Source organism: Cyprinodon tularosa, unplaced genomic scaffold (genome assembly GCF_016077235.1).
Source record: "Cyprinodon tularosa strain WSP-4 unplaced genomic scaffold, ASM1607723v1 ctg226, whole genome shotgun sequence".
Taxonomy (NCBI): Eukaryota; Metazoa; Chordata; class Actinopteri; order Cyprinodontiformes; family Cyprinodontidae; genus Cyprinodon; species Cyprinodon tularosa.
Genome location: NW_024038844.1, coordinates 685,108 through 697,580, shown reverse-complemented (window position 1 = coordinate 697,580; position 12,473 = coordinate 685,108). Strand labels below are relative to the sequence as shown.

Genomic DNA, 12,473 nt, shown 5'->3' with positions numbered 1-12,473 from the left:
CATGATGTATTAAATTGGTTAAGAGAAGGGCTGCAATGTTAACCTGCCACCTGAAATAAGCAAAACTTTGCTATTTATGTCTAACGTAGACATAGAGCCCTATAGTCTTATATAAATTACCACCTTGCTGCTAATGCAGTTCTCATGCTCTGAAACCAGGTTAATTTGTAGGCTAATGGAAGCATGTTTGGACTCGTCTGCTACCCATCGATCATCTGCAGAAAAAATATCCCGAAAATCCTTCTTTGGAAACTTGGTTTATTACTTTAAATGTTTAAAAATAAGAAACTTTGTCTACTTCACCAACAGCCATGAGCTTATATATCGGCAGGTCACTGAACACACCCCAACAAAGCTCTGCAGTTTCTCTGTCTTTGGTTAGGTGATCGAAATCTGGTTATTTGCCAAAAAAGGTTTTTGTAATGTATTACATTTTTTTTTACAATGCACTAAAAATAGAATTAAATAGTTAAAATATGGCTGTTTGAGTTGAGCTTTAATATCTGACAGACAGCCAGCCAGGGTTGGACAGATTTCAGATGTGGGTCATTCATAAAATTTATTAAAAATTATAAACTTTAAGATGAAAGAATTACAATTAGAGCTGCAGATCAGTTAATAATTACATTTGGGACTTGTTGAAATACATGCCACCATGGTAATGCTTTGCTCCTTTGGTTGGATGTGGTTTGTCATTCATCCAACTGAATAATAATGGGTTGAATTGATGTGGCCCACCTCCACAGCCATCTCTATAATGGCTGTGGTTTGTCAAAGCCAGTCAAAACCACATGTCAAGGATTACCCTCTCCGGCTGCTGGCAAATGTCAGCCTGTCAGCATCAGGCCAGTAAAATTGATGCGATTAGGATGGGTGGATTGTTTACCCAAATTTCTAGAGATAAAAGGTCAAAGTCTGTAACAGATTGGAACTTTACAGTTAAACTGCAGGAAATTCAGAAAATCAGCTATAAAACAGGTTTCAATGAGGACAGTTTGGTTAAACATAATTTTATATATATATTTCTTTTTGTGCCTTCCAGGAAATTTTGGGAGCACTTCATTTCCATCTGCCATGAAAACGCTAGCCTGCATGGAATCACCTTCGAGCAGATCAAGGCTCAGCTGGAGGCTCTGGAGCTCAAGAAGACTTATGTCCTGAACCCGTTGGCACCAGAATTCATTCCGCGGGCCCTCAGGCCCCTTCAGGGCCACCAGCCTTCTTCACAGGGCCTTCATCCCCATCATCATCCGCATCCCCAGCATGTTCTGCCTGCTTCAAGCAAGCAGGCTTCACAACACCACCAACAGCAGCAGCAGTCCCCTCCAAAGGTGCGTGTCGTTCAGAAGGAGTTTCACTCTGGAAATCCTCATAGAGAGTTTATAAAATATTTACAGTAAAAGATAAATCAAGAAGTTGAAAAGCATTTTTCATTATTTAGTTGGATATTACAAATAATTACAGCCATTTTAATCAGGACAGTGTTAGCTATTGGCCAAGTTATGCTCACAGGTGTTTTAGGATTCTCTGCAGTCTGACATGAAACCTTGGAGATGCTTCTCATTATTACAAATGGAGGTGGATGTTTTTAACTCTGGGGAGCAAACAGAACCAACTAAAATTGAGTTACTTCACTTATAAAGTTAAAGCAGGTGCAATTTAACTTTTTAGCTTTATTTTTATTAATATTCCTAATGGATAACATGTTGATAGATATTTTGTTGATAGATATGTTTTAAGTTGCATAAAGCATAACTGTGGATTATGTTATAAGAAATGAAGCCATTGATCAATACCTCATACATCAGTTTTTTGATGCAAGAAGCTGTGTTGAGACAAATCTCAGGTTTATCTGAACTGAAAGAGCCAGCAGATAACAGTAAGGCTAAAAGAGTACTAAAATATGCGTCTGCCGTAGTTGTACTTTCAAATATGACTTTGATAATATTTGTAACCTTTCGATAATCTTAGAGTTGATATAATTTTTCACATAGTCAATAAGGAATAAATCTGTGTGAGAATGCTGTTTCCATTAAATAAACTCAATCCTTTAACGTTTTTGAAGGATTTCTTGCTCCAACCGTAAATTGTACTTCCTAGCCAGGCAAACAGCACAATGGGCATTGAAGAGAAATGCTAAGTGAGGAGTTTTTCTTTGTATACTGATTTAAAAAAAACATGAGCCTCTTACTGTTTCTATATAATTCCATTACTTTAAGATTTTTCTTGTGAAACATGTTTGGATCACTTGGAACCTGACAAACCTGCAGCAGTGAGCCTGTGCTAAATTAACATACCGGCTGACCTTAGGTTAGCATTAACTAAATGTTTGATTTCACTGTTCAGAGGGAAAGCAGTCACCTCTTTGCTTTTTTTAAATCCGCACCAACACTTAAAAGCTCGACCGATGTCCTCCCTAGTTTGCTTCTTTTTTTGGTCCACTTCAACCAGAGAAACAGAACGGTGATTTCTCAGCTCTATCATGGAGCTACTAGAATCTGGCAACACCTGAACTCTGTCACGTGACTTCCACTTTCTATTCCTATAATATGCTGCACAATAGTTTAATGATGACGTTGGCATAGTAACCACAATTAATTATTGATCCTATATGATTTTCTGTTTTTCAGTAAAACTAACCATTTAAGTCTGTACAGCATTAGGCATAGTGTAGATGTTTTATGACCTTGAATAAAAAAGCTGATAACATTATAAAATCTTAACTCCATTATTTTTCTACTGTTGAAAAATAGTAAAATCCTTATTTAATGGATTTCTCTATCACGCACAGAATAACGTTATAAACATTTCATGACTACTGAAGACAAAATATTTTTTTCATTATTTATTCCTTGAAGGGAATCAGAACTGACTTCTGACAAGTCATGATTTAGCAAAAAATATTTAATAAGACAAAGAAATTCTGCTTTGTGGAAAATTTAGCTTCTCCGCTGATTTTTCTTCTGTTGCTCAAAAGAAATAGATATTTCGATTCTCTTCCCTTTTTTTGTATTTCACTCTGAAATATAAAAACGTAGATGATGTATTCTATTTATTTTTTATTTTTGCATCGGCTTTAATTGTATCTAGATTATGCAAAATGTTGAAGGACTTAAACCGTTGAATTTAGACATTTTACTTAAATGTGATGATGTATAAATCCATCAAAGGGATTACGCTAACAATATATTATAGAAAAAAATATTGTCAAAGCTTTAAAGGTTGGGAAAGAAATTACAGATCTGTAAAAAGTATCCAAGTTACCAATTTCTCTTCCAGATCATAAAATGAATATATATCAGTGTGTGTTTTGCTCCAGGTTCTCTTATTGGATTGTTTAGCAACCCTGGGTGTAAATTGCCTTTGTGTGCCTCTCTATTCTCGCAGCCTGCCCTGAGGTAAAGGTTAACGAAATCAGCAGAGCTGCCAACCTGCTGCCGTCACCCACTGGGCCTAATGAGCCCCAGCTCCGGCAGCCAGCTTTAGAGCTAAACACACACTTCCGCTCCTAGATTCTTTCTGTGCGCTATGCGCTTCACAGCGGATTTAGAGATTTCGGTCACCGCCCTCTAGTTTTTCAAGCCATTCAAAATGTATATATCTCATTTTTTACAAGCTATGATCTAAAATATTTGTTATTTTTGTTTTCTGATTGCATTAAAATGAAAACATTGTATTGATTATCAATAATCCATTGAAAAAATTAAGCATTTTTTGACCTTGTCAGTTTCTGTATTTATAACCCACTAATTAGAACTTAGAGGTTGAGTCTCATCTCGGTCAAAATCTATTTAGCTGATTAGGATTTCAGCCTAAGATATGAGAGCAGCATTCAAAATCCTGACTGCTTGTTATTGTAAATGAGCAGCTCATCAGTGGACAACTGGGTGTTGAGCTTTTTGATGTCAAGCAGAAATGTTATACTAGCAATAAGGTCATTTGGAATTAGGGTTGTTAAGGATATTGATCCTCTAAAAAGTATCAATATTCAAACACTATCTGGAAACAATATTGGCATGGTATCAATATTAAAGACAGATTTTATTTTATTTATTTTTTTGTATTTTTTAATTTGAGACTTTTTGATTGTTGGAATCTTTATAGAATAACACCTCATACAACCTTAAAATATTGGCCGTTTGTCAATATATGTATTTGTGCGTTCTCATGTGCTTGTGTACTAGTGAAACGTCATCAACCTCAGCCCTAGTACTGTTCCAATTCACAAGAACAGCAGACCAAGAACGGACAAAGTCCCCGGATGTTGTTCTCGCCCCTCCCTATTTACCCAGCATGCATCAGAGCAGATTTGTCTGTTCTTGAGACTGACAGCTGTCCCAGCATGCACTGCGGCAGCAGCAGCGTTCAATGGAGCGCTCCATTGAAGTTCTCTTTTCTGTTGCTGCTGTTCAATAAAAGTATGTTTTAAGATCATTTGAGGCGAAAACATTATACTTTAAAGCATCCCTATATGGTTCATTTACCGATTTAATGCGTAATTAAAAAAAGAATCCAGAAGTTGAAAGGACAGCGCAAATCTACGGACCTCCTAGGCTAACAGCAGCTAGGGCTAATCGTAGTCCATCTGCAGCATCACTCTCTCGGCATAGCTGTGTGCTGGGTCTGAAGGAGATTTTTTTTTTTTTTTTTTTTTGGCAAAATGTTCATTTGATTTGTGTTTATCTGATTGTATTAATTTTTATTCCCCTACTAAATGTAAAAAGTAATAATTTAAAGACTATTAATAATAGGAGGTGAAATGCAGCTCTAGAGGAGCCGGGCATGTGGTGACGTCATCAGTACACTTCTGTTTCAATTGACCCAGATTTATGCTGCGTGATCCCGTTCTCACCAAGTCCATACTTTCCTGTGTTCTTCTCAAGAACATACTTGGCGAGGACACAAGTCCGTACTTGCTTTCTAGTGAATTGAGAAACGGCCAAGGAGAGATTTGAGTTACCTTATTTTCCGGACTATAAACTGCTACTTTTTTCCTCACGCTTTGAACCCTGCAGCCTATAGGAAGGTGCTGCTTTTCTCCGGATTTTTCCAAACTGCCAGAGTGGGAGGTCAAAGTTGGAAATGAAAGACTAAGGGACAAATTTTCTTGTAGGTCAAGAAAATGCTAGCAGCAGGCACGACAGAGAACAAATGTTGAGAATTCACAAATTTTTACATTTATTTGACGCATTAAAGAGACTGGGCTCAACTCCTGCCAAGATGAAATAAAGAGCAGACAAAGCATCATCTTTAGTAGAAGCTCTTACTGCTGCAAGTCAACAAGTTAATGGGAGGTAGCATTCTTCTTCATCGCTACTCCAGTATATATATATATATATATATATATATATATATATATATATATATATATATATATATATATATATATATATATATATATATATATATGTGAGCTCCCCCCCACAGGTTTGGTGGAAGAGTGGGCGTGGCTTATAGGCGTGCTCAATAGACTGGAAAATATGGTATTTATTTTCGCACTTATTTAATTGGCATCTGCGGTTCTGTTAAAAAGCATGTTTTAATTAAGAGATTGCAAATGATTAGTTTTATGATTAGTTTTTTTGTCATTTTTTATTTGTATGAAATATCAAATGTTTTCCTGGGTTTATCTTAAAATTTAAGCATTTTGACACACTGTTTGGGATTGCTCTCCATGTTCTCATTGGAATGAACATTCTTAACCTAGATAACTATTTCATATCCTACATGTCCAAAGGTGAATCAAAGAGTTTAGAAGGATGCAACAGACTTTCTATTTATGCGTAAAATATTTTTCAGTGCCGTAACTGTTTTTTTTTTCTTCTTTTTTTGGCCCTACTCGACTCTGATGTTTCAGACTCCTAAGCAGAGGCAAAAAAAAAAAACTCCTTAAAACCTCCTTAGGCTAGGAATCAGTACAGCACAGGAGTGATCTTCTGTAACCAGCTGATTTCTTTTTGCACCTTTATTTCAATGAAAAACAAAATACATAAAGTACTAATTTTGTTTTTCTTTAATTCTCTTAGATTAGACGTTATGTTGCTAACTGGCTGTTGTGTTTTTTTTCTTAACAACTCTATTTGCTTATCCATGCTTTCCGCTGTCTGCTTTTATAAAGTCGCTGATTTCATAACTGATAGTTTTGCTCTCCTTTAGGGAAAACAAGCAAACCACACAGAGCACCTCCCACCTGATGGATACGGTGAGTATTACCAAAGGTTTTCTGTTGTTGATTCTTAAAGTATTCAAGTTGAAATAGCTTTCTCAATTTGATCTAATCCAGAGGTCTTCAACAGGGGGTCCGCGACCCCTAGGGGGTCCATGGAGGTACTGCATGGGGGTCGCAAACGTTTTGGTTGATTAGACATTTTCTTTAAATTACCCCTGCAATTATTTCCACTAATAAACAGATAAATGGAGGCAGAACATGTCTTTCATCATCAATGCACACATTCAGCGACACACAGGAGCTCTTTCAAGCTGGGCACCGTTTCATTCACAACACCTGTCTCATCAACCAGGAATCAGAATCAGAAATACTTTAATAATCCCAGGGAGAAATTACTTTTGTTACATTACTCCATCTGTAATAGAGTGACTATAGGACCAGTTTGATAAAACACAATTTCATACAGTATATATAATTAGGGGGTACCCGATCCATCTAGCCAACAGTTTGGGGGTCCTTGGCCTGAAAAACGTTGAAGACCCCTGAAAATCCCATAGTGTAAATATTTATCATAACTTGTCTAGTTACGTTCACTGAGAATATCTATCTGCCTGCACACTATTAATATATAGAGAGAACATAGACAAGAACAACAAACATGTAATTAGATGATCTACCTCTAAATGAACACGGCACAGGCAGCCTAGATGGATCAACCACAGCCTGAGGCTGCTGACACCATCAGAGCGAAGCAGCCAACAACAGAATAATCTTTAGGAGGGAAACACTATTAGTTTGTGCCAGAAAGCTTGGTATGTGTTTCTAAAAAGCTTAATTTATGGAGGAATTATAGCATTTTTATGTAGGAGTGAAGTTAGGAATTTGGCAGGTCATATTGTGTTAAGGTGTAGAATATATACAATTATTGATCTGTATTTCCTACCAGTCCAGTCGTTTGGTCCCTCAATTCACATAATTATGGCTCAGTCTGTTCATCCATCCCTCCTTTTTGTTTATTCATGCATTTTTCTGTGAATTCATCATCCTTCTGTTTATCTATCCCTTCGTTCTACCGATTTCTCCCTTTGTCGGTCCACTCCTCTGTTCGCTTTTTTTTATTTTTTTTTATTTTACATTTGACAGAAATGTTTCCAATACATTTGTGATATTTCTTCATTTATAATTATAATCCAAAGATATTGTTGTTTTTCTTTTTTAATTTGCATTGTCAATCTTTCTCATTATAGTGCAATCCAGCCCTGCGGTTTTGATGGGAAATCCCATCCGGGCCTTCACACCACCTTTGGGTGCTGGACCAGCTGGCATAGGGAAGTCGCCCAGCCCTGTGCAGCGGATCGATCCTCACACAGGGGCCAGCATCCTCTATGTCCCTGCGGTGTATGGAGGAAACATGGTGATGTCTATGCCTCTCCCAGTAAGTTCCTCATTTATGTACAATGAGCCTGAATAGGAGGTCAGTTCAGGAAAACAGATGATAGAGATGATAGTGATGTCACCATAACAACCACCCTGTTTCTGTGTAAAGCCTACCAGAGACCAACCTCATAGGTTTTTGACTTAGTTTTGTTTTTCTAAGTTGCCCTGGCCAGGTTATCAGAACCGCTTTGCCGTGGATCCTCGCATCATGAGCCACCCAGCCGCCATGGCCTACAACTTAAACCTGCTTCAGCCACAGAATCGAGGCTCCCCCATCCCTTATAGCGGCGTGGCCCACCCCTCTCCTTTAGGAATGGCCCAGCCCAGCCCAGAGAAGGACCTGCAGGCTGACCTCACCAGAAATGGTTTCCTTTTTTCTTTACTGGAATATGCAGTTACAAATAACTGTTAAATCTAAAATGCTTGTAAGCAAGTTGTTTTAAGTGGTTTTTGTTGTGACTTTTAGGTAAAGTTGATGGATGCACAAAAGCTGAACAGACCCGTCTTCAGACACCAGAAAGAAAAAACACAGACTTAAGGGAAAAACAGGCAGGTTTTTTCATGAGCTAATACATCTTTGTTTAGTTGAAATAACTGAAAACGCCTTTATTGGATGTTATCAATAACTTTAAAGTAATTGTGGGGTTTTTTTTGCAGGGAGATTTAGACACAGGTCAAAGTCGGAGTTTAGATTCCCAAACAGAGCTGGTTGGATTTCCCAATGCTATGCTTCATCGAAAAGAACCCTCGGCTGCACAGAGATCCCTAAACTACCACCTGGCTCCACCCAGCCCAGCTTTTCCTCCACATCACGGCAGTGGAAGAAGCTTCCCCCAGCAGTATCCTGTTCCCAGACTCCCTTATCGGGTCAATCAGCCTCCCCATCCAGGAATACCCCAACAGAATCAGCAACAACAGCTTAGTCCTGCCTTCGCTGGCGGAAGCCACGCTTCCTTCTTCAGCGGCAACATACCCGCTCACAGATCTGTACAATCACCCACTGTGGACGGGACAGACGGGTCTTCAGGGGTGGAGGAGATGAGCAGCGCCATCAGGACTCATATGGGCCACCCAGGGGGGCAACACCCAGGCCTGCCACAGCACAACCGAGTCAGCAACTTTGGGGAGGATGGCCAGGATGGAAATCTGGTAGACAGTTTAGGTGGGTTTTTAATATTGTTTGTTTCGGTGAGAAAATTCAGAATTCATATACTTCCATATTGTTTAATCGTTAATAATATATGTTAACAGTTTGATAGCTTTAAACACTGGATGCAACAGTGCTTTGCTTGAATCTCAAACAACCTTGAAAACTATATATGCACCAGTTGATCTGAAGGAAAAACGTATTTCATCATTTTTAGATTTTCCATTAAAGCTTTAAAGTTGTAGGGAAATCATATTTAGATATCAAATCATTCTGGCTTAAACATCTATATAAATGTACTCTTTATCAGATGATTTTTTTGCAAATTTTAGAAAATTTCTATTTAAAAAAAATCCTGTCTTAAAATCAGTGCGTTTTTTTTTCCGTTATCTTATGCAGGCCTGTTAGTTACACATCAGCCTGAACACCTACATTCGGCCAATCATATATCAAAGGTCATCTGTCAATCACAAAAAAGTATGATGCATTAGCCTTATCCACAACTTCCAACATAAAACTCTCCTCCTCTTGCATGTTTCCTCTGTCCATAGCGTTCCTTGACAGTGTCGTTTCTAAGTCACCAATTTAGTGCTACTTTGTCACAATGGAATTTCCCATTGGGAACCTACTAGCACCAAGTTGCTAACTGGTTAGCAACATGCTTCCGCCCACCATCAAACTTGCTTGCGAACCTTCCACCAAAACAAACCCTGCCCCCTTGATAAATGACCAATCACATTCACTTTATTCACTCGTGTAAAGTCATTTGTAATTTTTCTCTTTTTCTCCACAAAAAGATGAGAAAAGTGTAACTTTCAAGGAGAACATAAAGCTTTTTATAGTAAAAAGAAAAAAAAAACAGCAGTAAATATAGATTAATTCGCAGAGGGCAGGGCGTTTAACATTTTTGAACTTTTTTCATTGGCTTCCTTTGCCACAAATGATTCAAGTTTTCTTCTGCTTCTATTTTATTTGAAACATTTTTTTTTATTTCTAAAAAAGTTTAATTGTTTACTTTTACTTTTTCTTTTTATATTCATGTGAATAAAAATAAGCGTAAGTAGTTAAATTCCTTCCCAATATCTTAATTTTTTTTTTTTTTATTAACTGTCATAATAGAATATTTCTAAAATAATGGGTATTTGCTTCTCTACCATATTTTATCACGCTATTGTAACAAATATTTGTGGATCTGAGATAAATTAAGACAAAGTGGTGCGTAATAGAAAAGTGGAAGGAAAACCAAACTTGGTTTTCAGCTTTCGTCGGCGTTAAGATCAGATGATTAACATTAATTTACATGTTATCGTTTTGATTAGGCTTTTATCATTTGCTATTTGAAATGAGAATAAATAAATATAGCAAATTAATCATTTAAATTCATTTGAGTTGCTGCATTTTAAAGCACCGTATTGACTAATCACACTTTTACCCTTTCAGACCTCCAGAGTCCCCTGGCTTTGGAAGCCCTTAGCCAGCAGCAGCAGCAGGCGGCCAGACTGGGCCAATGGGGGGAAGCAACAGGCCCTTTCCTTCAGGGCGGCGTTGCCTTTCCTCTACCCCATCATCTCGCCCCCTTCGCTCAACCTGGCATGGCTCGCTTTCCTCCTCAACTGCTCCGGGCTGCAACCTGGGGGCTTGGTGCCAATATGGAGGAGGAAGCCGTTCCTTCTGCCTCTGCAGGGCCATCGTGCAACAGGTTAGATTAGACATTATCAGTTGGTGTGGTAGAAACATGTTAAAGAAAAAAGATGGTGTTTTTTAATTTGCAATATCATTTATAATTTACTTCCTTTTTTTTTTTTTTTTTTTTTTTTATTATAAAAAAAAATACTAATTATATATATATGTATATATATTTCCCCTGAAATCAGATTTCAAATAAAAATTACTGCGTATGTTTTTGTCTTTAAGGTATCCTGGCCTTTTGAGAGATATTCACCCTCAGGAGCAGCCAGAACACAGGGAAGCAACAGAAGTTCAACCGCCGCCTCAGTCCCGCCTGCTTCAGTATCGACAGTCACAGTCCCGTGCCTCTGGTGACCCTTCACCCTCTTTGGCCCCCCTCTCCAATCACACTGGCCCCTTTCCTTCAGGACTGTACTCCCATGAAACCAATCGCAATCTTCTGAATGAAAATATTCTCAACAATCAAGCTCTGCAGCAACAGCACCCAGGCAACCCCCTGTACAACACCAGTAGCTACCCAAACCAACCACCAGCTCAGTCGGCCAGCCCTCCCCCATCCCACGTCAAATATCTTCTACAAGAAGCCCAGTGGTCCCACAGTGGGCCTGCTTCTGCGTCACAGCAGAACCACCTTTTAGGGAACCAGAACCATAGCCTTCTATATGGGCTGCCCATCGTGGCTCACCACAGCAGGCAGGAGCAAGTGCTGATGCAACTTCACCAGCAGCAGCAGCAGCAACAGCAGCAGCAGCAGCAAGAAAATCAAGGCCCAGACTCTGAGTCCTACCATCCACTGTCCCCTAGAACATCAGCAGCCACAGCTCTGCACAGTGTAGACGAGGTAGGCCTCCATTAATCAATCACTTTATGACATGACGCAGAGTGGCAAGCATGTCAGGCTATATTAACATCTATAGGGTTTTTAATCACCACCCACATCACAACAGTGTGCCAGATTTTGGGGCAAAGTTTAAGGAATTAGAAGGCTGTAATCTGTTGCCCTTAATCCATAAGATTTTTTTTTTATTATTTTAACTAGGGCTGGGCGATATGGAAAAAAAACTATATCACGATATGGATTATTTTATATCACGATAATGATATATATCACGATATACCACAACTGATGTTGCATTTTATGTTTTCATAGTCCGTCAGATGGACAGGGTTGAAAAAAATCTTTCATCGCCTATTTTTTACCCATCATCTTGTTTCCTAATATGAGAATCCCAACCCCAAACCAAGAACACCAGTTATGCAATTTGCGGCCATGACAGTGAACAGTATAGAATCTTGGCTATTGCGCTGCAGTAATTAATCATTTAATATTTGTTTGTTATTGACATTTTATAAAATTCCAAGGCCAGGTTTTTCTCTTGTCTTTCACTTACCTTGTTTTCCACTAGGAGGGTCCAGTCCTTGATGAAATGGATGGTGAGACTCATATAAGGCTGTGTTGCTCTACTCATCCACATGTCCGTAGTCAACGCAAAATGCGTCGCACCACTGCGTACCTCTCTCTCCACTTCAGCCCGACAACTAGCATATAAGCCAGGCAGCTCCACTTTACTGAAATGTTTTCGACTAGGCATCACATATCTGGGATCGAGTGTACGGACGAGGTCCCGAAAGCTGTCTTTCTCGACTATGTAAACGGGGGCCATGCCTTTACAGATATAGCGTGAAATAGCACCTGTGATCTGCTTGTGTCGCTGAGACGTCTTCTCATATTGTGATCCTTGGGCGAATGCTTCCTTAAGCTTCGGCTGTGAGAATTTCTTTCCAGTGCTTCCTGTATTTTCATCCCTTGTTTGTTTTGATCGGAGTGGTTGTAGTTTCCCGTGTTCTTGTTCATGATTTTTCTTTAGGTGGTAAAAGAGGCCGGAAGTATTTGCATCAGCCGCTGGAACGGCTTTGCTGCACAGTTTACATATCGGCTGCGTTTGTTCTTTATCAGATGGCTGAAATCCGAAATATAACCAAACAACCGAGCTGCCTCCCCTTTTGGGCAAAAGTGGTGTTTGTTGTGTC

General features: G+C 38.9%; 1 protein-coding gene across 2 annotated transcripts in view; it reads left to right on the top strand.

Moving 5' to 3' along the window:
• The window catches only part of helz (helicase with zinc finger), a 99,443-nt gene that overhangs the window by 84,836 nt on the left and 2,134 nt on the right, over positions 1-12,473 (top strand). For both annotated transcript variants that reach the window (XM_038286480.1, XM_038286479.1), the window contains exons 24-31: positions 1,043-1,331; positions 6,157-6,202; positions 7,417-7,604; positions 7,767-7,971; positions 8,073-8,155; positions 8,264-8,768; positions 10,194-10,452; positions 10,668-11,283. In XM_038286480.1, coding sequence (XP_038142408.1) covers positions 1,043-1,331; positions 6,157-6,202; positions 7,417-7,604; positions 7,767-7,971; positions 8,073-8,155; positions 8,264-8,768; positions 10,194-10,452; positions 10,668-11,283 — 2,191 coding nt within the window. The remainder of the gene's footprint in view (positions 1-1,042; positions 1,332-6,156; positions 6,203-7,416; positions 7,605-7,766; positions 7,972-8,072; positions 8,156-8,263; positions 8,769-10,193; positions 10,453-10,667; positions 11,284-12,473) is intronic.